This window comes from Opisthocomus hoazin, chromosome 8 (assembly GCF_030867145.1).
Source record: "Opisthocomus hoazin isolate bOpiHoa1 chromosome 8, bOpiHoa1.hap1, whole genome shotgun sequence".
Classification (NCBI taxonomy): Eukaryota; Metazoa; Chordata; class Aves; order Opisthocomiformes; family Opisthocomidae; genus Opisthocomus; species Opisthocomus hoazin.
The window spans coordinates 28,990,867-29,014,866 of NC_134421.1; the positions used below are offsets into that span (position 1 = coordinate 28,990,867).

Sequence of the window (24,000 nt, forward strand, 5' to 3'; positions counted from 1 at the left end):
GCAGTTAAACTGTGAAAAATACGCGTATGGCTTGTGCTCCAGGTTGTTCTGCCAAAGCTTACCCAGGTGGGCAAACACAGCCACTTCCACAGGGTGGTGAGGGGACACAGGAGAAGTTCATGGCAAGGTTCGCACAAGAGATCCCACAATTCACACCCGCTGCTGGTAATCCAGGCACAGGAGATCTGCAGTCATAGTAGATTTTTCCTTCAGGGCATATGTGAACTTCAAATGCAAAATGCAGGTTAAATGAGATCAACTGCTCTTTTACACTGAAGGTTTTCTGTGTAGTTTTGTTCACAACCTATTTATTTTAATGCACAGTTAGCCTACATTACAGTACACATAAGAATACAAACTGAATAAAAGTCTATAATTTCATTTTTGTTACAGGCATATAAAATTAATATATATTTTAATGTAAAAAAAAAGACCAAAACTTAATATTAAGCAACTGAATCTATGCACCCTGGATCTGACGCACAGCTCATTCTTAAACACGGAGCAATTATGCCTTAGGTAGACAGAATCTTTAAATGTTGCATAATTTTCAGTGTACTGAAATCCCTTCTAAATCCATTAGAAAATCACTAAAAATTTACTTTCTAGAAATCAAAATCTTAAGGCTTCCGAAATGTGGCTAGTGAGCCTAATTTTAAGTATTCCCATGAGAACATATTGACCTACACCTCCATATATAATTATTTATTTTTTTAATTTCCCAAGTGACTTAGTAGTACAATTTTTGCTACAGAAAAAACAAAAAAGAAAGAAACAAGACAACTTGTGCTCCTAACTTCCTATTTTAAATATGTCATGATGTTAAGTACTTCATAATGAAAATACATATGAGTAGAAAACCAAATGACTATTCAATGTCAAAAACTTTCTCTGTGCAACCAAAATATGAGACAAGACTGTAAATTACCTGTATTTTCTGTAGTGGCTTCAGTACATTTGACTGTTCCATTCAAACACTGACTGGAAAAGAAAAGCAAACCCATCTTTATTCAATGGGAAAACTTAGTATCCACCAAGTTAAAACAGATAATGCAATTTAACCCAATTTAAACAACAGAAATCCAGAGGAGAAGGAGGATTAAAATCTGAAAGCATGAGTTCTGAACAACATTTTTTTCATGTTTTCTAACTGCTGAAATGTCATGAGGGCCCAAACTCACAAAAGTATTTATGTACTATTTAATTGTCTAGCTTTCACTGGAATAAAAAAGGAGCTAGGTATGTCACCTTCTGTGGGAATATAGGGCCAGGTGATTCAGGATGCTGGCAGTGTAACATGAAACCTTATCTGCCTTGGTGAATATGGAAGGATACAGCATGCGAATTTCCTGTTGCACAGACATTAGAATACACAGCTTGATTCTTTTTGAGATAAAATACAAAATTGTGGAAAAACACATTCAAAAATAAACTTTTTCTCATTTTTTCCTTTTCCTTAAAAAAAGAAAGGGAAAAAAAAAAGCATTACAGAAGCATAGCAGTGCCAGAAAAATGAAGCCCCTACTCTCACCCCTTGAACTACATGATTACCAAGCTTCAGTTATAACAACTATATGTAGGACCTCAGCAAGAATCAACCTTGGCACTCAAATCACAGACATGATCTTAAATTAGCAAATTGAGGGCATTTCTTGTAAAATTAACAGATTTGACCAGGAAGCCTGGGAGGTTTCCCCACTTGTTTCAGTGAGGTCACAATTCCATCATGAATTAATAATGCAAAAAGACACCAATATAGCTCCCTGCAAGCCTTTATTTGAAAGACTTTCCAAAATAGAATCACATTGTTTATTCTTCAGAAAACAGCGTCATATTGCTACCATGCCCCCTGGTCCAAGACCAGGACTGCAACCACTATGTGTGTGCTTTGAGATACTCTTTAGACCCTGGCTTACAGAATTTTCCAGGTACCCTGTTGTTAAAATAAGCGAGTACATAATACAATTTATATTACATTCCCTTTTACTATGTGTGTAACCAGAAAGGTAAAACTCTTGGCACTCGAACCTACCAGGAGCCTGTTGGCGTAGGGAGGATTTCTCCAGGCTGGAGTGCTTTGCCCTTGTAATGACAATGACAGGCAGATCTGTTAAAAGAATATTTGTGCATGTAGATAGACAAGCAAGATAAAATGGGATTTAAGGGCAATTCATTTATCAAACTATAATCAAAAGCAGGCCTCGTAACTCATCAACTCAACCTTTATATTTATACTTCTAAAGGCAAAAACTAAAGGGTGACACTCGGACTGTATTGAAGGCTGTGTTCAACAAAGCCAGGATTTTCCTCAACCTCTGTATTATTTATTTGCTGTTTCTGTGTGTTAGTCTTACAGAACGGAGCTTTTCTTTCCAGTTATGGGAGTAGCATGACAACATGTAGTTCCCATTCAAAGTACTGTCAAAATCATGGGAGAGAAGGATTATCACTGCACAATGCATTAACTCTGTCTGTGATAAGAGCCAGATGGGATAGAAGTAGCAACAGGATTCCCTAGAAACAATGCAAGAAATCTAGGAATACCAAGTTACCTCACACTCTTTAACAGTTTGAAACAGTCTTTATTCCTACAGTATGAACTTTACTGATGTTTCCAAAATACATCTCAATGGACAAAAATAGATGTATATAATCTTGAAATTTATATAAATACTCATTCCAGTTTTAAATTCAGTACTTGAACTCAGTAACTCCCCGTGGTGTGAAGCAGTAAAATTTTGGTGCACAATGTACAAAAATTATTTCCTTTCATTGACCAGTTCCTGCCCTTTAACTGAAGGGGTTTGTGAGACAGAAAAAGACACTCCTAGCCACTCTCTCCATACTATCCCTGATTTTATGGATTGCTACTGTGCAGATTCCTTCTTATTTTCTCTTAAGTGTTAAAAACAAAGCTTTCATATGAAAATGCTTTAACATGAATCAAAAAAATTTCATCATCCTTCTCTAAAGCAGGGTGACATACCTTCTCTAAAGTGCAGTAGATGGCTGTACACAGAGTAGCAGCTGAGGCCACCCTATTGATTAGTACAAAAGAATATGAAATCTTCACATATTGCTTACTATAATGTAATATACATATTGCGATCCTATAATATATATACTATAAATTTAACTACTTTAAATCTTGTTAGAAAGAGGAAAATGTGCCTACTCATATATTCTATTTTCTTATGACTTACATTGTTACACAAAAGTTGACTGACTCTTCAAAGTATTTCCCGTCAGGACAATTACATCCTTCTGCACAGTCGTCAGCACAGATATTTGCCATAGAAAGTGAAGCACAGGAGTGTTTACAAAAAGAAGAGCACTGATGATAAAGCATACCACTATGACACATCACCGCTGGAGGAGAGAGAGGGAGAGAGAAGGGAGAACAACGTACTCTTAAAATATGGAAAATAGGAAACAAAGCAGTATATCACGGGAGTGCAAAACAGCAAAGCAAAATGGTCTCTTGCTGCACTGGGGTGAGTTAAAATGCATGAGAAAAATATGCTATTTTACTGATTGCTTAAGTTATTTTAACTTTAATAATAAAATAATAACTTTTTAAAGTTATTATTTTATTATAATTTTAAATAAAATATTTGTTATAAAATAAATATATAAATACATAAACTATAAATATAAAAAATAAATATTTATGTATAAAAATAATTAATGTTTAATAATAAAAACAGTTATTTTACTGTTCTTAAGTAACAAAGAAATGTTTGGGGTCAGGTGGTTTTATGTTAGAAAATTCCTTGACTGGAATCCCCTAATCTGTAAACAGTAAGTGTCTATTCTTTATATATGTTAAGTGTGTGTGTGTGCACATGCGTGTGGTAGGTTTGTCTATCTAGTAACTCAGGCTTCCAAGAGAGGAAGAATGGTCCCGTTAAGGTTGAGGCATTACTCTGTGATTTAGGAATGCATTGTTTTAAATCATTGCTATATCCTACTTGGCAAATCAATGTCCATCCTGCCCTGCCCACCCCAGGGAGCCCCTACCACCCCGGTTTTCATTCCCTGGTGGAAACAGCCCTGCTCCTGCCACTCCGTGACTACTTTAGCCTAATAGGAGCTTCCATATGACTTAGGAGTTCAAAGTCAGAAGTTTAAATTCTCTCTGTAGCCAACGGAAAGGAACAGGCACCCTTTCTGAGACAGCACATGGTCCCCAACTCTGATGCCTAGTGTAAAGGCTGTTAGCGTTCTCCCCCAAGTATGTCATTAGCTCGTGGCACAATTCTGGTTTCCAGCAAAAAAGGTCAATCCCTGTATTTTGTGGAGCAAATGATATTTGTAAATTTTATGCATTTCTAAAAGATACTCCATTCTCGAAATGTTACTCACCACAGTAAGAGATACGAGATCTGAAGTCAACAACGACCCCGTGCTTGCCACAGACGTAAGCATAGTGTGCCAAAGCATTACACAAACAGCTGCTTCCACATTTGCACGCGTCGAAGCGGCATAGCTGGTAGTATAATCCTGGACTGATGTAGGCGTGGCAGGGAGCAAAAATTTCTTGATTGATAATATCACAATGAGATGCATACCCAGCTAAGAGAAGATGACACTGTTTAAACCATTTAGATCCGTTTTAATAGAACAGTTAGTCAAATGAATAGCACAGAATATTACAACTAAATATAGCCAGTTGTGCAACAAAAACTTGTATGCAACATCTTTCTGCAAAATTCTATAGTTTATAACTGACTTGTAAACAACTCCCTCAACCATAAACTCCACTTAAGACAAAGATAACTAACTATATAAAAATAGCTATGTCTTCTAGTAGGAAACTTACATGGCAAAAAAATATCTTTCAAAAGAGTGAGTTAGAACAGTCCTCCAAAGCTTGGTATATGTTTTTTTCCTACTTGATGTTTCATTTAGCTTTGACATCAGAAATGGCCGTATACTCCTTGGCATGGGGACCCAGGAAGCATTACAAACTGGAGCTCGAGGGCATGCAGGTCCCAAGCTGGCCATATACCTTCTTACACCAACAGACCCTCCTCCTACCACTGAAGTGTACTACCACCACAAGAGGTGCAATATCTCAGGAACATCAATAGTGTGGATGATATCTAAGCCAATTTTTCTGCTAAGAGTGTCCCTACCCTTCATCCTCCCTGTTCATTCCCACATGCACACACTGATATAAGGATTTCTGGAGTTTCTCAGTAGACTAGCTTCAAGGAGTGAACTTGAATTGGTTGAAAAGTAAACTGACAAAATAAGTAAACAAACAGTAATTTCTTTTTTAGTTTCAGCAGACTAAGATCACTACAGACCTGGAAATATGTTTGCGCTGGCTCAGCACAGGTGGTAACGTGGGGCAGGACCACTTACTAAGGGACTGCTTTTTCCAGTGATGGTTACAGAACTACAGGAAAATTCAGGCTGGAAGGGACCTCAGAAGGTCATGTAGTTCACCCTCCTGCTCTAAGAAGTTTACATTTCTGTCAAAGTCCACCTTTACTGAGGAAGCACAAAACTGAAGGTGAGGCATGAACTACCTTGGAGGGAGCTAACTTGGCTGAGAGGTGCAGTTTTAGAAGACAGTCAATGATGAAGGCATAAAAAGCCTTCAAATTCCCCAGACTCTTAAAGGTTTATGGTTATTCTAGGCTTGCTCCCACAGGCTTTAAATATGACCAAATCCCACATCCTTAGTGAGGCCTTGGGTATGAAACATTAGAAACACTGGACTAAATTATCTCAGAATTGGCAACTACTGTCTGCCCACTGTCTTCATTAACTGGAAAGAACAGCAACATGGAAAGGAGGAGACAGTGGAAGTTCAATGCGAAACATAAGCATGTCAACCAGCCAAAACTAAATCTTTACTCAGGAATTTTAACAAATCCATGGATCTCAGATTGTTTGCATCAGTTTGAGTCTGAGAGCATAAATGGAGGATAAGGAAACTTTTAATGCAACAAGCATGGAGAAGCCAGAGAGAGGACTTTTGATCTGAACACTGTCTCAGCAAGACACCATCTCCTGTACTTTCTTTGTCAATGCACAAATGTGCATCACATCATTCTTCTTGACTGCCATAATTTACAGGACTACAGATGGTCTTCTGCCTAGCACTCACGGCCAGTACACCCAGCATTAAATGATCAACTAGCTTGTATTTATGAAGGACTTACTTTATTTTCCACCCTAAATGTATGCAAAGAATGGTGTTTGCCAAAGGAAGGAAAGAAAGCACATCTAAAACTGAAGTTGAAATACATGTATGTGAAACTCATTCACAAAGAAAACAAAAAAAGTCCCTTAGTAATAAGATACAGCTAATTCCAGACTCCCATGTGAAAACCTACCGTTTTGCTGATTAACGTTGCAGGGATCAACCACAGGAATATTGATAGGCACAGAACACGCTGAGGAAACCTTCCATGCATTGGCATGAAGTTGTGGGGTCCCTTCTATCATTCCTGCTGGAGAACTGAAAAGGAAAAGATCAACACTGGAAGCGTCTGGCTGACCTTATGGACTACATGGGTGAGGACGCAAGTACATCAAAAAGCCTTAGATGCAGAGTCACACTGAACATTCAACATGTCAAAAGAATTTCCATCTGTGAGGTATGAAAGAAGAGAGGGCATGTGAAGTTTTTTCCTCAGTCTTTTACTCATGCAAAAACATTCTTGCACTCAAAGTCTGCCGTTACTTACGCTTAAGTCAAGTACTCTGAAATTAGTTGGAGGAGGCATTAATGAGAGGAGAGTTTGGCCTTTATCCAAGTACGTACATTCAGTGAAATGTCAAAAATTTGACCTGTTAGCTAATTTCAGTGTTCTAGAGCAGGGCTGTTTGCATTTTGATGCTGTTTTTCACCAAGTATTTCAAAAGCATTTATTATAGCTAGAAAAGTTTTGTGATATTATAGCTTGAGGAGCTTTGGGGGAAATAAGAGGATGCAAAGAATAAAGAAAGTGTGCCCTTCTAACTAAATTGTTCCTGTGGTTCAGAATTACATTTTTTCCCATTAAAACTTGATGTGGGGAAAAAAAAATCAAGCAGTATTAAGTGTAAATCGGGTGAGGACAATACTAGTATTATCATCCACTCTTTTTGACGGTGCTCATGTGTTTGATGATAAGGGAGTAGCAGAGAGGAAAAAAAGTGCATTCAAGCAATCATCAGCTAATAACTTCTGTAAATAATATGGTAGTTTTCTAGCTAAACATCTTAGAATGATTTAGCTAAATTTATGAGTTTCATGTTTTAAAGTGTGACTAACATGTTAATTAAGAGACTTTATATTGGTTTGTTTAATAAAGTATGAGCATGTTAATGAAATTAAATAATCATATTATTACATTCAACAAAACTTTTCACTTGTTATTAAACACAATCTAAGTGTAGAATATGGAACTTACAGAAAATCATCTCTTAAATTCCCATTGTATGTTCCACATAGTCCTAATGTTCTTCTCTTCCAGCCAACATCAACTTGAACATAGATCCTCTCTCCATCTTTAGAAAAGAGTATCTTCAAACCAAAACTAGTTTTCAGTTGAACAAATAAAGAAGATATATTCTGAATGCCAACATCCCCTGCACACAGCAAAAGATAAAGAAAAACAAAGTCACTGAAATACGACTTCCAGGTTGTATTGGTTTACGTCTTAAACAGAATAGGTTTTGAAAACTCAGAAATAGAATGAGAAACTATGCATAACCTCACCTGGAGTAGCCTCACCCGTTCTCCATCTGAACTTACGAGACTACATATCTTTTTCATTAGCAGCACAAATCAGGAACTGCAACTACTGTCGGCAGTAAAAAAATCTCTCACCTGTCTGTACCTGTGATTTATGCAGAAATCACTCTCGCATCTCAATCTTTTTTAGAAGAAAGCAATGCAATAGCATGCCTCTGGCAATGAGAAGACAGGAAACCACTTGTTTTTTAGTCTCCTGGGACATTATAAGATTAATTAACAGATGTCTGTAAAGTGTATTGCAATCTTTAGGTAGAAGGTTGTCTCTTGCTACTATTGATATTACACCAGTATAGCTCCTTCCTTAGGCTGTATGTGAACTAAGACCCTATCAAATTCCCAGCTTTCCTTCCCACCAAATCCGTTACGTGAGGAAATGGGAATTTCACAGTCACGGTATTCATTTGCTACAGATTGTGGGGCTACTTGCATCTGCAGGCTTAAAGCAGATCTACCTTCACCAGCAGCCTCTACGCGTGTACACACACACACACACTGAAGTTCATAAACAAAGAATCAGATAAAATGCTTATGTGAGCCAGTTCTTCGCTGGCAAGACTTACTAGATATACCCAATTATCAAGAACGTGACACCACAATATTTGTCATAGGTTATATTTGTCACAGGTTATGGAAAGAGACAAGAAAGTGAATACGGACAGATTCAAAAGACTTAAAATGAAATTGTCAATGCAATTATGAAGCAGAACATAACTGGAAGTTTAACTGAGCTATGAAACTCACTGCCATAGGAAGCTGTGAATGCCAAAAGCAGAACTGCGACCGGATAAAGTAAATGAAGAAAAAACATAGCTGCAACCACCAGCACAGAACTCTCAAACTCTGTTTTGCCAGAGGCTGGGAAAGGAAAGGGGAACTCCCACTTTACTCTTTCAGACAGAGACTAAAAATCCAGTAAGAGTTTACTACTGATCACTGTAAGATACAAAATTCAGCAATATTATTTCCACCTTCAGCACTTAATTTTATAACATGCTTTTAAAGCTGATTTATTTTACCATCCTTTCTAAAAAAGGTGAAGTAACCTGCCTGAAATCACAACAGAAGTCAGTACTGAAAGCAACATAGATCCTGTAGAGCACATGGATTCTGTTCTATGCCATTTATTACAAAAAGCTTTAATCAAGCTAGACCCTAACATCATCATCAAGATGATTCCCAGCCTTTCTTCAACTCCCTTCTTTTTCTTACCTCCTCCCCCTAAACATAAACAAAATGACTGGAATTTCAGGTATTCTGTAAGATAAGAAATGTAAGGAAACAAGGGCATAATGCAGGACTGTATTCCACAGGTTGAAAAAGTACATTTCTAGAACCATTACTAAGGGTATAAGAAGTAAGTAACTGTACATTTAATAAATTATGTTTGAAGAAATTCATTTTTCATAGACAGATATTATTAAAAAGCTTTGGAGCATATAAAAGAAAGAATGTGACTGCTGGTAAATTTCTACTCCATGCACTTCTTACCATTAAGGTTAAAAACTTGGTTAGGGCCAGCTTGGACTTGACCATATCTTGTGAGAGTTACTTGTTTGCTCACATCATCTTCAAGAACTAGTGTTATAGACTCAATGCAGGCATGGTCAAAGTTCTAAGCAGAAACAAGTTTTACCATCAGAAACAGGTGAAGACATTAATATTATCATAGGAAGCAAAACCAAACAAATGGGAAAAAACAGTTGTGGAGAAAGGAAATACCAGAACTGTCATCAGGTAAATCAGTTGTAAACTATCACTCTAAGGATTAAACAGAGCACCCAAAATTGTGTGTAGAGCATACTAAAACATTGCATATACATAGAAGAGCAAGGAGAATACATTTTAGCTATTATGGCAGTCTAGTAGACAGCAGACAGAGGTTTGCAAGTACTGACACTGAGTTCAAAATGCCATACTTGCATGGCCACTCTGAGTACTCCTCATTGCTGGGTTAACCACTGTCTGAGCAAGAGTCTGGCCCCAGCTACATCAAGCTGGTGCAACCAGAGCCCAAATGCAGTAATGCAGGAGAAAGAAACTATTGCACACATGAAGGTGCTTCTCACCTTGAAACGTAGTCATGACCTCTGATTTCAGACAAAAAGGATATAATTTCTCCAGAATTATACTACAATATTTTATTAATAACTGACTACTAAAAAATGGTGGCTTATAAACTAACTCACACCCATAATTTTAGAATGCTATCCAGGCAAAATTTATGAACTGAAGTACAGGACAAAAGGTGACAGATAAATAGCTTAAACCAAGCATCTTATGCTCCCCGGAGCACCTGTTTTTCACTCTGAAACTTTCCAAGGTGCCTAGACTTGTGCTAAGGGTCTCCAGTAGCATCCCTGTCTCTCAGTGGCTACCTAAGCAACCATTTCATGCTTGAGGCCACCTGAAATGCAGAAACAGGAGTCTCAACACCTATGCAGGAGAAGGATGTGCTTACAAAAAGATCAGAGGCACCAGCTCGTAGTCTAGCTTTTGAAGGGACACGAGAGACAGTACCATAACAGAGCAGCTTCAGTGCATCACTCCCTGCTGATGAGTTCAGGCATTCCAGTGCTCAGCACATGGGCAGCTGTGAGTCACAGTATGAGCCCCTCCTCCTGAGAGCCTAGACGACTAATAGCATCATTAAATCCAATCTCACAGAGAAGGACTTTTTATAAGCAACTCTATTCCTAAAGCCTGTTGTTGGATACCTGTCAAAATACTTTCAAATATGTGTGGTGGCTAGCCTCTTCAATAGTTTTCTAAAAAGCATTATTCCAGCAAATTAAACATGCTATAACATATCAAATTAAAATCTACATCTATCCCCCCCCCCAAAAAAATCTCTTGCCTACCTAGCAGTGTATTAAACCTATTCAGTGCTTCCAGCAAGAGCTTTTCTAAAGCCTAAGACATCTGCTTGTACCATAACCAAAGATGTATACATTTGTTTAATGTACATAAATTAAAAACTCTTTATACTGTATCCCTCTAAAGATGCAATTGATTTTACAAAGGACAACAGAACATGTAGCAATAAAACCGCTCACAAAAAAGCTGCAAAATGGTTTCAATTTATATTGTCTGTTAAACTTAACCCCATAGTTTACAGTGGAATCCATACAAGATTACCTGACATATGGATGGACACTTTTGCTGTGAGTGTTCAAAAAAAGGTGACTTACCTGTCCACAAGGTGCTTTCTGTAAAGTGATTGTGAATTTATTTTCCCCAGTGCCTTTTACCAAAATGTACTGGCAAATCCCAAGAAACGTAAAATGACGTCCATCAAATGTTGTGAAATGAGAGCTACCTGTGATGTAGCATTCAGCTTGAGAGAAAAAGAATCAGTAAATGTTCACTTGTGTAAAAATATATCATTATTCTGTAAATGATGGAAGACAGATAGATAAGAAGCTTTCTCATTATTTTAAGCACATAATCCAGGCTAACTTGAATCTAGCTAGCTACTAAGGCATTTGGAAACAAAATGTTACACACACCTATGTCCATCAGATACCATCTCATATTGCACACACTGACGTGCAGCATCTTTTGGTTCTAACTAGATGACACTCCTTTGAGTCCTGAGTCCTCTAAAACACAAGACAGTTTTCTCTTTATTACAACTCTGACATTTCCAACAATCTTCTTCCTCATCATCTTTTGGCATGACTGAGTGAAAGAGGACAAGGTTCTTTCTCCTTCCTTCTAGGTACTATGGCACTGCTTGTTACCACAGGTATGAATAGGCTGCAGGTGTCTGTCCTCAGGGCACATCTGTATTTGCTTTTCAGTTCAGATCAGGAGTGCACTGTTGAAGCAAGTCTCCAACATATCTCCACTTACTGTACTTTCATTCACACCGTGGGGCAGTGTCAGAGCACACGAACTAGATTAATTTTGCCTGCAACTACTGCAGGAGATGCTCTGTGGGAGTACATCTGTCTTGCTCCTGCTACTAACAGGCATTCAGTCCCTAGGACCAGACAACGGTAGTCATAATTAACCCCCTGCATGCATACACAACGCACAGAAGACGTATAGAGTGTTGTCAGTGTCAACTGTTCTACATTAGAGATCCACCCTGTCAAGTCTTCCTTAGTAACTGTTAAGCCTTGTTTATTACCTCATTCAGAGGGGGCTCTTTAATTTGGGGGAAAAAAAAATCTTTCAGAAGTTTCATGGTATAATCTTGTCTAAAATACAGAACTGTCAAGGAAGTTTCACTAACCCGACTACTGCATGTTCCTCTGAGTAACTCATTACAGACACATGTAATCTTTCAAGATAAGGATCATTATCCAAACGTGAACTGCTGTACTAAAGGAGAAAACACAGCACACTGAGCATCAGAATGGTGTTTTTCTTATTTGCATTACAATTGCACCTAGAAGCGATGAGATTCTTGTATCTGGCGTGGGTACTGCACAGGTAGTAGAAATAAGCCACCTGGCCCAAAGAACATAGCATGTAGACAGGAGATAGAAGACAAGTTGGATGTAACACAATGAGTTATCAAAGCAGATGGGATAAGGTACGATGAATATGGTCAGGCAGTTAACAGCTTCACCCCAGCTGGCCCACTGCTATTCTCAACATCCATCTGCTTAATCTTTCTTCTTAAATTAGCATCCCAAGCCCTTGGATCTTATTTGGTTTTGTTGTCTTCTGAAAAGTTTATCCCTTATGTTCACTGAGAAGAGAAAAAAATAATGAAATACAGATACCTGGGCAATCATGATCAGTGCAGTTCCAAATGCCACCAATACAAATACTAAAAAGAAAAATCACAAAATACAGAAATTCAGTGTTTCAATCTTTAGCAAAAAGAGTAGTTTTGAGCTAATAAATACGTCTGGAATTCACCCTTTCCATAGAATAACCTGCACATTTTAGTGATGCACAGGGCCCAGACTGTAAAACAAAGACAATAACTATTCTTCAAACTGAAGTGTGACTATGATGTTAAACTAACTATGGACAGCAGTCACAGAGAGAGGAAACACAGACATGAGACTTTCACATACCAGTTGCTACATTCTTGCTCAATTTTTGAGCCTACAGGGAAGGCAGTTCCATGATAAATACAAGGACAATTCGATACAGAGATACAAGTTCCATTTTCCATAATGAGACCTATTGGGAGGGAAATTAATAAATGAGATAAAAAAACAAGTTAACAAACTCTGGATCACTGCTCTTCCCCCATCTGACTCAAACACTCGAATCTGCCAGAAGGTGATCTCATCAGTCTTAACTAGGGACCAGCAAAAAGTCACTCTGCAAGTGCAGGGAGCTCAGAGTGATGAACAGTGAAGGTCTCTCAAAGCAGTTGTCACTCTGAATAGCTGCTTTATGAAAAATGTCTGCTTTAAGCATGTAAAACTCTATAGACTCAAAACCAAAAAGATTCTGAGATCACAGAATCTTTAGTCCTTCTAAAACAGGATTGTTCATAGTCAAATCCCTGATTTTTATTGAGTACAGGTCTCAGGAAGTTTGTTACCTTGTACAGAACATAAGACACATTCTGTTTAAACAAAACCTCAATAGATTTTGGAATAATTCAAATAAAGTGGATTAAATATGTGCAATATCTTCTTGTAGCAAGCATTAGTGACGGCTCCAGATTTTAACTGTGTTTCATTCTGAGCCACCTATGTGTTCTAAACAAATGTTTAGAACACAATAAAAAGAAGAATCACAGTGAGAAGAACAACAGCTAGAGTAGAATTTGCAATATTCATATTTCCAGGCTTTAATTTTAAGTACAGTCTATTTAGACAACTTTAATATGATGTTGGATATTAGCTTTACACATATCTTTTCACATAAAATTGGCAGTACTTACCATCTGGACAATAACAACCATCTAAGCAGTGTAGGTTGCTGCCAAGACAATCTTTTTCAAATGTGCAGGTTGGTGGACAACAACTGATACAGTCACGGTGTACAAAGCTGTCTTCGCACTTCTCAGCTAGAAAAAAATACATGGTACATTGAACATCAGTGCAATTTCTCTTTCCATACTGGAGAACCCCTCTCTCAAATGAACAGTTGTGCAGTGCTTCTGGTATAGGTAATTATTCAGATGAGGTACAATGGATTGTTTGGAGAGGTTTTAACTGAAGAACTGTGGTGAGTCTCTCATCAATATTTAAGTCTTTCTTTACCAAATACTTACATCACCCCTCCAAAAGAAGTTATAGTTTATGCGACAGGGGAACATGTGCTAGTTCAAAGTCTTGTGCATAAGACTGAACTGCAGTTGATGGGTGGTGGTGATAACTAGAAGAAGCTGGATTAATTGCATTAATTCTGTTATAGGGCCAGTAGAGGCTGAAAGGTCATCTGGGAAGAGGGGCAACATCAGATCTCCACAGATGTTTGTTCTTTGTCCTAGACTATGATCAGCACACATGATATTTCAAGAAACCTCAGGAAACATGAATTTTGTACAGATCTAAATCAGATCACAATGGAATTAAAATATTCCTCTATTAAGTCATTAGCTTCATTGTTAGCCAGCAGTAGTGAAGCTGGCTGACCTACTTCAGTATCAGGTTTGAGTCCTATAGTGGCAGATGCTGTCAAGATGGAATTATTTGAAATGAATATATGGGAGATCTCAAAGGTCACGTAGTATTCTTTATTAAAGAGTCTTACTACAGGCAGGAAAGTCATCCCTCCAGTCCCGCACTGGGGACCCAGCATGAGCGCATGCTCTAGCGTACTCTGTCACTGCCCTGCAGTATGTTTCGTCATCATCCACTCTGAAATGACAGAACATGAGAGTAATTAAGGAACTCGAATCCCATCTACAAATCTCTGCCACGGGACACGTCATGCATAGGTGACAACACTCAGTCATAACAGCACACAGTGAAAATAATACTATGAAAAAGAACAAGCTATACTGAATACACCATTGTGTTTTTATCATTTGATCTCACAAAAATTTATTTTGTTTTCATATTACCACAATGAACAAAACCACTACTTTATTACAAAAAAAAAAAAGATAAATACTGCTTATGGTGAAAGAGAAGTGTGACCTTGTTTTGAAGACAATGGACAACTCAGCAGTCTCAAGATCCACATCTCAGGCCCTCTGCCTCCTGCATAATGTGGAAACTCTGATCTATGCTGGTAAAAGACATTCTGGTCCAAGCAACAAGTTCAAGTTTCCTATTGCCTATCAATCCTCGAACTTAGGCAAGAACCACCCTGTTGGACTCCCGACCTTGTGCTGAAGTGCTTGGCACCAGATGAATTATCCAATGAATACTGTAGACAGGCTCAGGGATTTACAGCTCAACATTGGGCAAAGACATTGTCTCCACCTTAGTCTATACAGAAGAAGCTGTACAGTGTGTTTTTGCAAGGATCAAGTAAAGACACATTCATCAGTGTTTAGGTAAGCCCAAATTTTACTCAGATGTAAGTCACATAAGGCAAGATGCCACCAACTTTTTGTTACTGTCAAAGTCCAACAGCTCCCATTACTCAGTGGAGGACTTGATGCCAAAATGAACTAGTCACAACATGACATTTCTATTATAAGCATCACTGTGACAGATCAGCTGAGTTTTTCTTTCAGCACATAAGATCGTGCTTCCAAAATTGATGGTCTTAGGAATATAGTATATTGTGGTTTTATCCGGCTTTCAACACATCTGTTATCAAATCAGACACCACTATACTCTCTGTTACAGTGATCAGAGTCTCTCCAGCTCTCCTTATCTAATCCAATTAAATGGATCTTAATAGAAAGAATACTTGGCGTATACTATGGCCCTACAAAAAACTTCATAAACTGACACTAAGCCACAAGAAGAGAGAACTCTTTTATAAACAAAATAAGCCTAAATTAATGAGGTTCTGAGACACAGAAACTTCCTTCAAGGTTTTTAACATTCACACAATTCACTTCAATACACGTATGCATGTTGACAAAAATCAAATTTGCCTGAACATCATGACACTTCTTCAATATCACTTTTGAAAATTTGCTTTTCATTATCCTTCTTTGGCAAGACAAAGCACAATAAACTCCTGAATTACAAAGAGACCATACAGAGGCAATTCAGCTCTTCTCTGAAAGAAATCAATGTACAGATGATAAACTTCAGGAAGTAAACTTTGGAGATTTGCCTGCAAACACAAATTCTTCTATCTTGATCTTACAGTAAAACAGAAAAATAAAAATTCATCAAAAATGAATTAACAAGTTGTAAAGGATTATACTGAGTGATTCTTACTTTTAGCCTTGTGATCCTTTCTGTATACGTTTGATTAAATTGATGATACGCTGAGAAGACGATAATAGTATCTGGTAAAAATCCTGCTATTTATGAAAATTAATTGATAGTTTTAAAACCCTATGAAAAAGGAAGTGGTACACTGCTCAGTCATCTATTCTTTTATACTCTGGGGCACCAGTTTAACTTGAATGACAAGAACTAAAGAGGAATCTGGAGAGCCAAGGGAAAAATAACAGGTTGCATATAATGCCAGCAGCTGAGGAGGTGTAACTCCAACCAAAGTTAACGAGAGTTGAATTTCTTTTGGCAACTTTGAATTTACATAAACAAAACAATTTTGAAAATTTCTGCTAATTTGAACCACAGTGGTTGCTCATAAAAACGGTCCAACCGTCAGACAAATGGTCCAGCTCCGCCAGTAGCTTTGATATTTCCCCCTAGTATCATCTCTGTGGATTTTTGATTCAGGACCTCCAAATACAGGTTTCAGGGTTTTTGTGATTAGCAGCTCCTTTTTTGTCATTCGTGATTCTCCACAAATTCCTCTTCCATGCATTTGTCTAGTATTTCCTTGAATCCATGTAAACCTTTAGCAATCAAAAATGCCTTTGCAGGCTGGTTCTATGCCCTTGATTTCCACACTAAATCACCCACTGAGAAACCCCATCTCTGGGGGTCTCAAATGAAAGAGTGAGCATTCATATGATGCATTAAAAATAAATATACAAGAACTCCAGTCTTACCTACAAAGATCATTCATGCAGCTAGAAATATAAGAATACGGATCTATGCTTTCATGACAGCTGAGAAAAGGAAACTGCAGGAATATTTGGCACTTGAAGAATATGTCCTGCGCATGAAGGAGAATCAGTAAACAACAGTTAGCAAATACTTTCTGAACAAGCATCATTCTTTTTAGCTTTATTACCTTAATCTAGGGTCCTCTATAACTCCATTAAAATTTGAGAATCTCACAGTCTTATTATTATGTCTCCTGTATTATTCTTCCTAAAATTTGTCCTGTCTGCCTAGGCTGGCTTGATTGCATGCTCCTACTAAACCAGCTCTGGGATAAAAGCGTGTGGAATGACAAAAAAAAGCATTTTGTGTCAATGAAGGAGCTGAGCATGTTACTTCTGCAGTATTACACTGTTTTCAAAATAATTAAGTCCAAGATGCCAGGACTGGAAACTGAATCCAAATTCAATGCAGCAAGGAAGAGCTCTGCCAGCAGACCTGTGCCCCTTCACAAGTCCCATCTGAGCCTTTGTGCTTTTAAGCTAAACATCTGAAGATCTCCAGACATTCCCTAGCAACAGTCCTGATCTCAATCTTCTCTTTCTCAAAGCCTCTGTGCATTTAAGTTTTTTTTCAACATGATGTATATTGCTACATTCTAGTACCATCACCAGGCAGTGAAGATTAAGACTATACGCATATAAAACACAATTAATTTACCTCAGTGGATTCTGCATCAGCTGAGCAAGGACTGGAAAAATCTGAGGCAGTAGGTACACAAGCTATGTCATCTGAGGTCTGCACAGCCCAGCTGTTTGCAAATTCAGCAATGTCTTCTGTATATTCACCGACTGCATGAAAACATTGGAAGAGGATCCAGGAGAAAAAAAAAAAATTGTCAACACAAACACAAAAGACAGCTTGGAAATTTCTGCTAATTTTTCAATGTGTTCATTACCTCAGTTACGGATAAGTGCAGAGTATGGGTGGTGTAGAAAAATGTCATTTTTCTTTTTTAATTTCAGGTAGTATTTTATACTATATTTAAAGGAAAACATTAAAAAATATATGACAAGGTCTTCGTTGGGGTTTTTTAAGTGCAATCACTCACAATTTTATAACAACTATTCAAACAAGGACAAGCGCAGTGCATTGAATACTTAATTAAAAATAGTTTTCTTTAAAACAGTTTAAGGCTTTCATCATGCCATCAGGTCATTTAGCACTATTATCTCCCTCTTTTTGCCCTGCTGTAGAAAAGCCCTACAACAAACATACCACGACATGCCCAGCTCTCTTCATAGCATAAGCATGGGAAAATTAATGAACAAGATGCGTGAGTGGAAATCATGGCAACAGGCTGAGGAAGATACACAAACATACAAGAAGGTTAGCAGTAAAGAAACAGACACAAAATGTCCATATTTTTACAGCAAGAACTAAGTATTGCATTTTTCTCTATGTACTTAAGTATGTCAAAAATTGTATATGCCTTCTACCTTGAAGAACCTTACAGTAATTTTGAGTCTAGTTGGAGGCTGGTAACTAGTGGTGTCCCTCAGGGGTCAGTACTGGGCCCAGTCTTGTTTAACTTCTTCATCAACGACCTGGATGAAGAGTTAGAATGTACCCTCAGCAAGTTTGCTGATGACACCAAACTGGGAGGAGTGGCAGACACACCGGAAGACTGTGCTGCCATTCAGCGTGACCTGGATAGGCTGGAAAGTTGGGCAGAGAGGAACCTGATGAGGTTCAACAAAGGCAAATGCAGGGTCCTGCACCTGGGGAGGAACAACCCCATGCACCAGTACAGGCCTGGGGTGGACCTCCTGGAGAGCAGCTCTGCGGAGAGGGACCTGGGTGTCCTGGTGGACGACAGGTTAACCATGAGCCAGCAGTGTGCCCTGGCTGCCAAGACGACCAATGGGATCCTGGGGTGCATCAAGAAGAGTGTGGCCAGTAGGTCGAGGGAGGTTCTCCTTCCCCTCTACACTGCCCTGGTGAGGCCTCATCTGGAGTACTGTGTCCAGTTCTGGGCTCCCCAGTTCAAGAAAGATGAAGAGCTACTGGAGAGAGTCCAGCGGAGGGCTACAAGGATGGTGAGGGGACGGGAGCATCTCTCCTACGAGGAGAGGCTGAGGGAGCTGGGCTTGTTCAGCCTGAAGAAGAGAAGGCTGCGAGGGGACCTAATAAATGCTTATAAATATCTGAAGGGTGGGTGTCAGGAGGATGGGGCCAAGCTCTTTTCAGTAGTGCCCAGCGACAGGACAAGGGGCAATGGGCACAAACTGAGGCACAGGAAGTTCCGTCTGAACATGAGGAAGAACTTCTTCCCTCTGAGGGTGACGGAGCACTGGAACAGGCTGCCCAGGGACGTTGTGGAGTCTCCTTCTCTGGAGATATTCAAGACCCGCCTGGACAAGGTCCTGTGCAGCCTGCTGTAGGTGACCCTGCTTCGGCAGGGGGGTTGGACTAGATGACCCACAGAGGTCCCTTCCAACCCCGAACATTCTGTGATTCTGTGTGATTCTGTTATCTATGCAACAGTTATCTATATCTATGTATGGTTAGGAGAGAGGGTATTGAAATGAAATCAGCAACATTTTTTTTCACAGACCTCTACTATCCAAAACTTAATCTAACTTCTTCCAGCACAAGATGTACGGTTTGACACTCTGCAATGTGGAAAGTTCCAAAGCACGCTAATCAGATATTTGTACTTGGATCTCCACAAATAAATACAGTTAAGATCTTAACCACCAGTCTATTTTACTTAAGAGCCAGGGAGACTTAAAACATTTCTCCCTCTATGGCAGAATAATTGTTTATGCAGAAAGCCCTTCCCAAACACAAAAAGCTGGGTTTGATCTAAAGGTAAACCCGTTGGCATAACTCTGTTCCTGCAAAAACATCAAAATATTTTATTTACATTTCAACATGGCTTGAAAAAAATTTCTAAGTCCTTAAAAAATACCACAAAATAAAACCACTGCCCTTTAAACAGTTGTGTACGCAGATACAGCCTTGTGTATTAAAGCAATACAAAGTTGCCACTAAGGATGAAGATAAGGAAACAGAAAAGGAGTTTGTTTTTAAACTGTGCTTTTAAATGGAGTATTACATGCCTGTCAGCATAGAAAGCATTCAGACTCTGGGATGCTCAGGACAGATGTAAGAGCTTCCCTTACACTACTGGGAGCAGTAGTTTAGCTGGGGGAGAGAAATCATCATCCCAAATGAAATATAAGATATGGAAACACTTAGAAAATGTTGCAACTTAGAAGTTATTTGAATTAGCAGTCCATTCTTGTGAAGACATCAGAACTTCGTGCTTCGTATTTGCACAGAGTCAAGGCACCATGTTATACAAGTGGTTCAAGGTTAAAATGATTCATAGCACTTTCAACTGTATACTACAATAATATTATCATTTCTGATAAAGAAAAATGCTAGAAGAAATGATGACTGAAGAAATGTAGCTCTGGAAATTCAGAGAGCTAAGAGCTGGAAGTCTTTTATAACAGATAATACATTTAAAGATATGGAAATTACTAATTTTTAGAGAAGTCCATTTTTCTCCATTATTACAGAACACTAGTTTTTACTACTTATTAAACATACTATATTCTGGTGTGCAAAAGTTAATGCATGAGACAGGGAACTTCCTGCTCTCATGGCAGAAGATGTATGAGAAATTTATATTTGGCAGATATTTAAAGGCTATACAAAGATAGGTACACTGTATCTTCTTTCACTTAGTCAAAAAGCTCTGCTATCAACCATAAAAAGTGGGGGAAAATCAGGAGGGGAAAAAAGTTGCAGTGAGGTAGTTTTTGTGACTGAAGAACATTCAGGGCCATGGGACTGGATTCTCTCAGCAATTAATGGTAAAACAGTCCTATCTTTGTTTTTATGAGAGACTGAGAAAAGTATCCCTCATTCTCATACTTGGGTTCTTTTTTTTCCCCATTAGTTGCAAGTAGGACAAAAGTCGCTGTAGAGTATTCCCTACATAGACGACAGAATATTCTACCAGCTCAGCAAGTCATCTCTTCCTCAGACGCAGCATTGGGCAACTCCTCACCCTACAGGGTAGTCAGACGTCCATAATACACCATAACAACAGAGAGCTACAAGGAACTCCCTGGCAACAGCTTTGAAATTTACATATTTCAAGTAGCATTTTTATGATGCTCATATAAAAAAATGACTCATGGTTCTTTTTCCAAATATTAATATTTTGGCTCTTCTCTCCTTCTCCCTCCATCTTTAAACACAGAGAAAACCACACGCATTTGTTTATTTATTAGTTGAAGGCACTTTCATCAGCTAAGATAAACATAACCCAAGTGCTCTACTGAGCAAGAAAAGGCTTAAACATACATATAAATACTTTCTTGAACTAGGACCTTTTCCCTTAGCATCTTTAATGATGAGGAAGAGTGGAATAGATATTCAATTTTCTACTAAAATAACTGAAACAAGACTCTACCTTTATACAGTATTATATTTAAAGTGAACATAGAAGATGTTGACACAAGGTAAGGGTGCATTTCTAAGCTATTTACTTACTATTTTGCAGTATCAGGTCATCATATTTATTCCCATTAAAATTTCCACAGAGGCCGCACAGTTTTCCCTTATGATCTTCTGTCAGCTTAATATAAATACCAGAGTTTCCATCCCAAGCAAGAGAAAAACCGAAGGTAGTCTTCACCAGAATATAGTCAGCCAGTCTCTCAAGGAAAGCATTTCCAACTGTCTGAGGCAAAATTAATCTGGAAAAATAAACAGCCTTCTTCAAAGGTCTCAGATGAGATGAGGTTAGTGCTAGAAACATGCCACATAAAACATCACCTAACTCACTAAGCCCTTTTTTCCAGGTGCATACAGTCACTTCTATCCAATTCTTCGTCATGTTTTTATGATTCTTTCTTCTGTTTACTTCTCTATATCAACCATCAAAAGTTTATGTTTTTCTGCTCTATACGCCTATCACCTGTACCAATTATAAGCCTGAAAGAATAATGAATCTTCATTTTCAAAGCCCAGCATGGGGACATTGAGGAATGCATGACTTCATGAGCATGCTGCATTGAACAAGGAGCTACGTGACACTATGACCACCAGCAGCCCTTCTGGACACAGGGTCATTGCTGGGTTAGACATCTGCAAACTTACAGTACAGAAAATACTATTGACCAAAATACTATATATCTTCCCCTTTGGCCAAAGACCACTGGACAATAATATTGCAGCACGCATGTAATCCTAATTTTCCAAAGTTGCTTCTGTTGGGATGAACAGTATCACTGTAGCTATCAGTCTCAGGCACTAATGGCTACAGCATTACATCAAAGGCGATGGCAAGAACACATTCACAACTGTGAAATTTTCTGTACTTCATCAACCAGTAAAACATACTTATGATAGCCTTGCACTCATCTTTTTTCTTTATTATAACAAAATTGTAAATCTGGGTGTTCGATGTACCTCAGAGATGTTTTGTGGAGTTTTTGCCCCAAAGGGGCAAAGGGGATGTAAGATCTTTGATTCAACCAATTCATACTAGTCTAGAAGAAGATTATGTCTTACGTTAAGTATAGCTACCAAGAATAAATAGTGACTGCCTTGTTCAAAATGGTATCAGGATGCACCAAGGATTAGCTAGAGCTGTCTGATGCAGACTTTGTCTATACAAAGTAGGGATGGGTAATTGTTAGGTTACAGCTGAGAAGCTGAACACAAGTTTCATGCAGGGCGTGTATGTTGTCCTCACTCAGGTGTTACATCAGCACCATTACATCTGCTCACACTAGAGCGCTGTCAGCCCCAATACAGAACAGCAAGGGATCAATAAACATATATATCAAGTTATTTTCTCTGACTGGTTCAAAAAGCACCAATTCCCCAAACTCCATGCTATCTATTTGAAATAAAATGTTAAAACCCACCATTAGAACACTTACCTGATTCCATCTTTTCTTACTTCATGTCCTGAAATGATTATTTCTTCTTGGTTTGAAAAAAATAAGCTGACAGACCTCTGACAAGAATATACCGAACCGTAACAGTGAGGACTGTTATGAACCTTAGAGAGAAAAAATATACATGCAATAAGAATAAATGTTTGTTCTCAATAATTTCATGCAGTTTTTCATAAAGTGATATATGATATTTTGCATTTCTATGCACCAATCACTGAAAGAGCTCTTTTTATGTAAATATTTAGAATATAAAAAAGTCACAAAGATATGCAAAACTAGAAGTTTGTGCTACCCAATACTACTGAGGAATACAGCAACTCTTTAATAGCACAAAGCATCACAAGACAGTGGTTTAAATATTGGATGAGATACTCAGGTATTTTACCCAGTTGAACTTCAGAGACACTGTAATGAGCTAGCTTATAACTGCCAACAGAGGAGATGATTGTTATTTGCACTGAGGAGGCACGCCTATTGCTCTGTTTCTAGAGGTCTGATCTGTAAGAGAGGAGTACAAATCAATAGAAAACCTCAGCATAATACCAGCATTCTCCATGCCAGCTGAGACTGGCACCAGCTGAACTACAACATGCCTTACTGAACCACTCAGGATTTGTTGTGATTTTGGAATGATCCTGCAGATTACTGCCAGCATCTAACTTACATGGATCTGTCAAAACCTGTTTCACACTGGCTATCCAGCCTTGATAATAGAGAAGGGCAGGCTTTGCTGAAGTCTGCCTCTCCCCATCGTACATATATAGCATAGTGAGCAAGGGTATTGGTTTGAATTGCGTATCAGCTTCTTGATTTTGAACACAGCAATGGAAATACAAGTTTCAGTCAGCCAGAGAGAGATTTACAAAACTGTGTGTCTCAGCTATTGGCAATCTGCAATTTCCGTGACTGCCTACTACTAGAGAGAGGATCTCAGAAGCATGCTTCCAGAAATTAAAAAAAACATGTGACTCCTATCTCAGCATGTGTAGTTTTATGGTAGAGAAGTAGATCTCACATAAAAAATGTATAATCAGACCTTGGAACAGGCATGATAAACCAGCACTCTTCCTTTTTATAGTTTGGAAAAAAAAGGAGGGTACCCATGAAGTCAGACTTCCTTTGCATTCCCAGCCTTCAGCGTGGCAGAGCACAACTCCTGCAGGAAGATCCTTGTCCCCAAAGACCACACAGTTTTTGTTGGCCGGGGTGTGCTCTCAGGATTTAAAAACTGTGGGGTCAGATTTAC

At 38.5% G+C, this 24,000-nt stretch overlaps 1 protein-coding gene across 1 annotated transcript in view; it reads right to left on the reverse strand.

The window, feature by feature from the left end:
* The window catches only part of OTOGL (otogelin like), a 99,638-nt gene that overhangs the window by 66,439 nt on the left and 9,199 nt on the right, over positions 1-24,000 (reverse strand). Inside the window, exons 7-23 of the mRNA XM_075429554.1 lie at positions 22,737-22,858; positions 21,340-21,545; positions 17,488-17,618; positions 16,773-16,879; positions 14,432-14,538; positions 13,617-13,742; positions 12,793-12,901; positions 12,493-12,539; positions 10,948-11,093; positions 9,248-9,371; positions 7,413-7,590; positions 6,351-6,475; positions 4,366-4,575; positions 3,204-3,369; positions 2,033-2,107; positions 929-981; positions 63-225 (exon numbers count right to left, since the gene is read on the reverse strand). Of these exons, the coding sequence (XP_075285669.1) occupies positions 63-225; positions 929-981; positions 2,033-2,107; positions 3,204-3,369; positions 4,366-4,575; positions 6,351-6,475; positions 7,413-7,590; positions 9,248-9,371; positions 10,948-11,093; positions 12,493-12,539; positions 12,793-12,901; positions 13,617-13,742; positions 14,432-14,538; positions 16,773-16,879; positions 17,488-17,618; positions 21,340-21,545; positions 22,737-22,858 (2,195 nt within the window). The remainder of the gene's footprint in view (positions 1-62; positions 226-928; positions 982-2,032; positions 2,108-3,203; positions 3,370-4,365; positions 4,576-6,350; positions 6,476-7,412; positions 7,591-9,247; positions 9,372-10,947; positions 11,094-12,492; positions 12,540-12,792; positions 12,902-13,616; positions 13,743-14,431; positions 14,539-16,772; positions 16,880-17,487; positions 17,619-21,339; positions 21,546-22,736; positions 22,859-24,000) is intronic.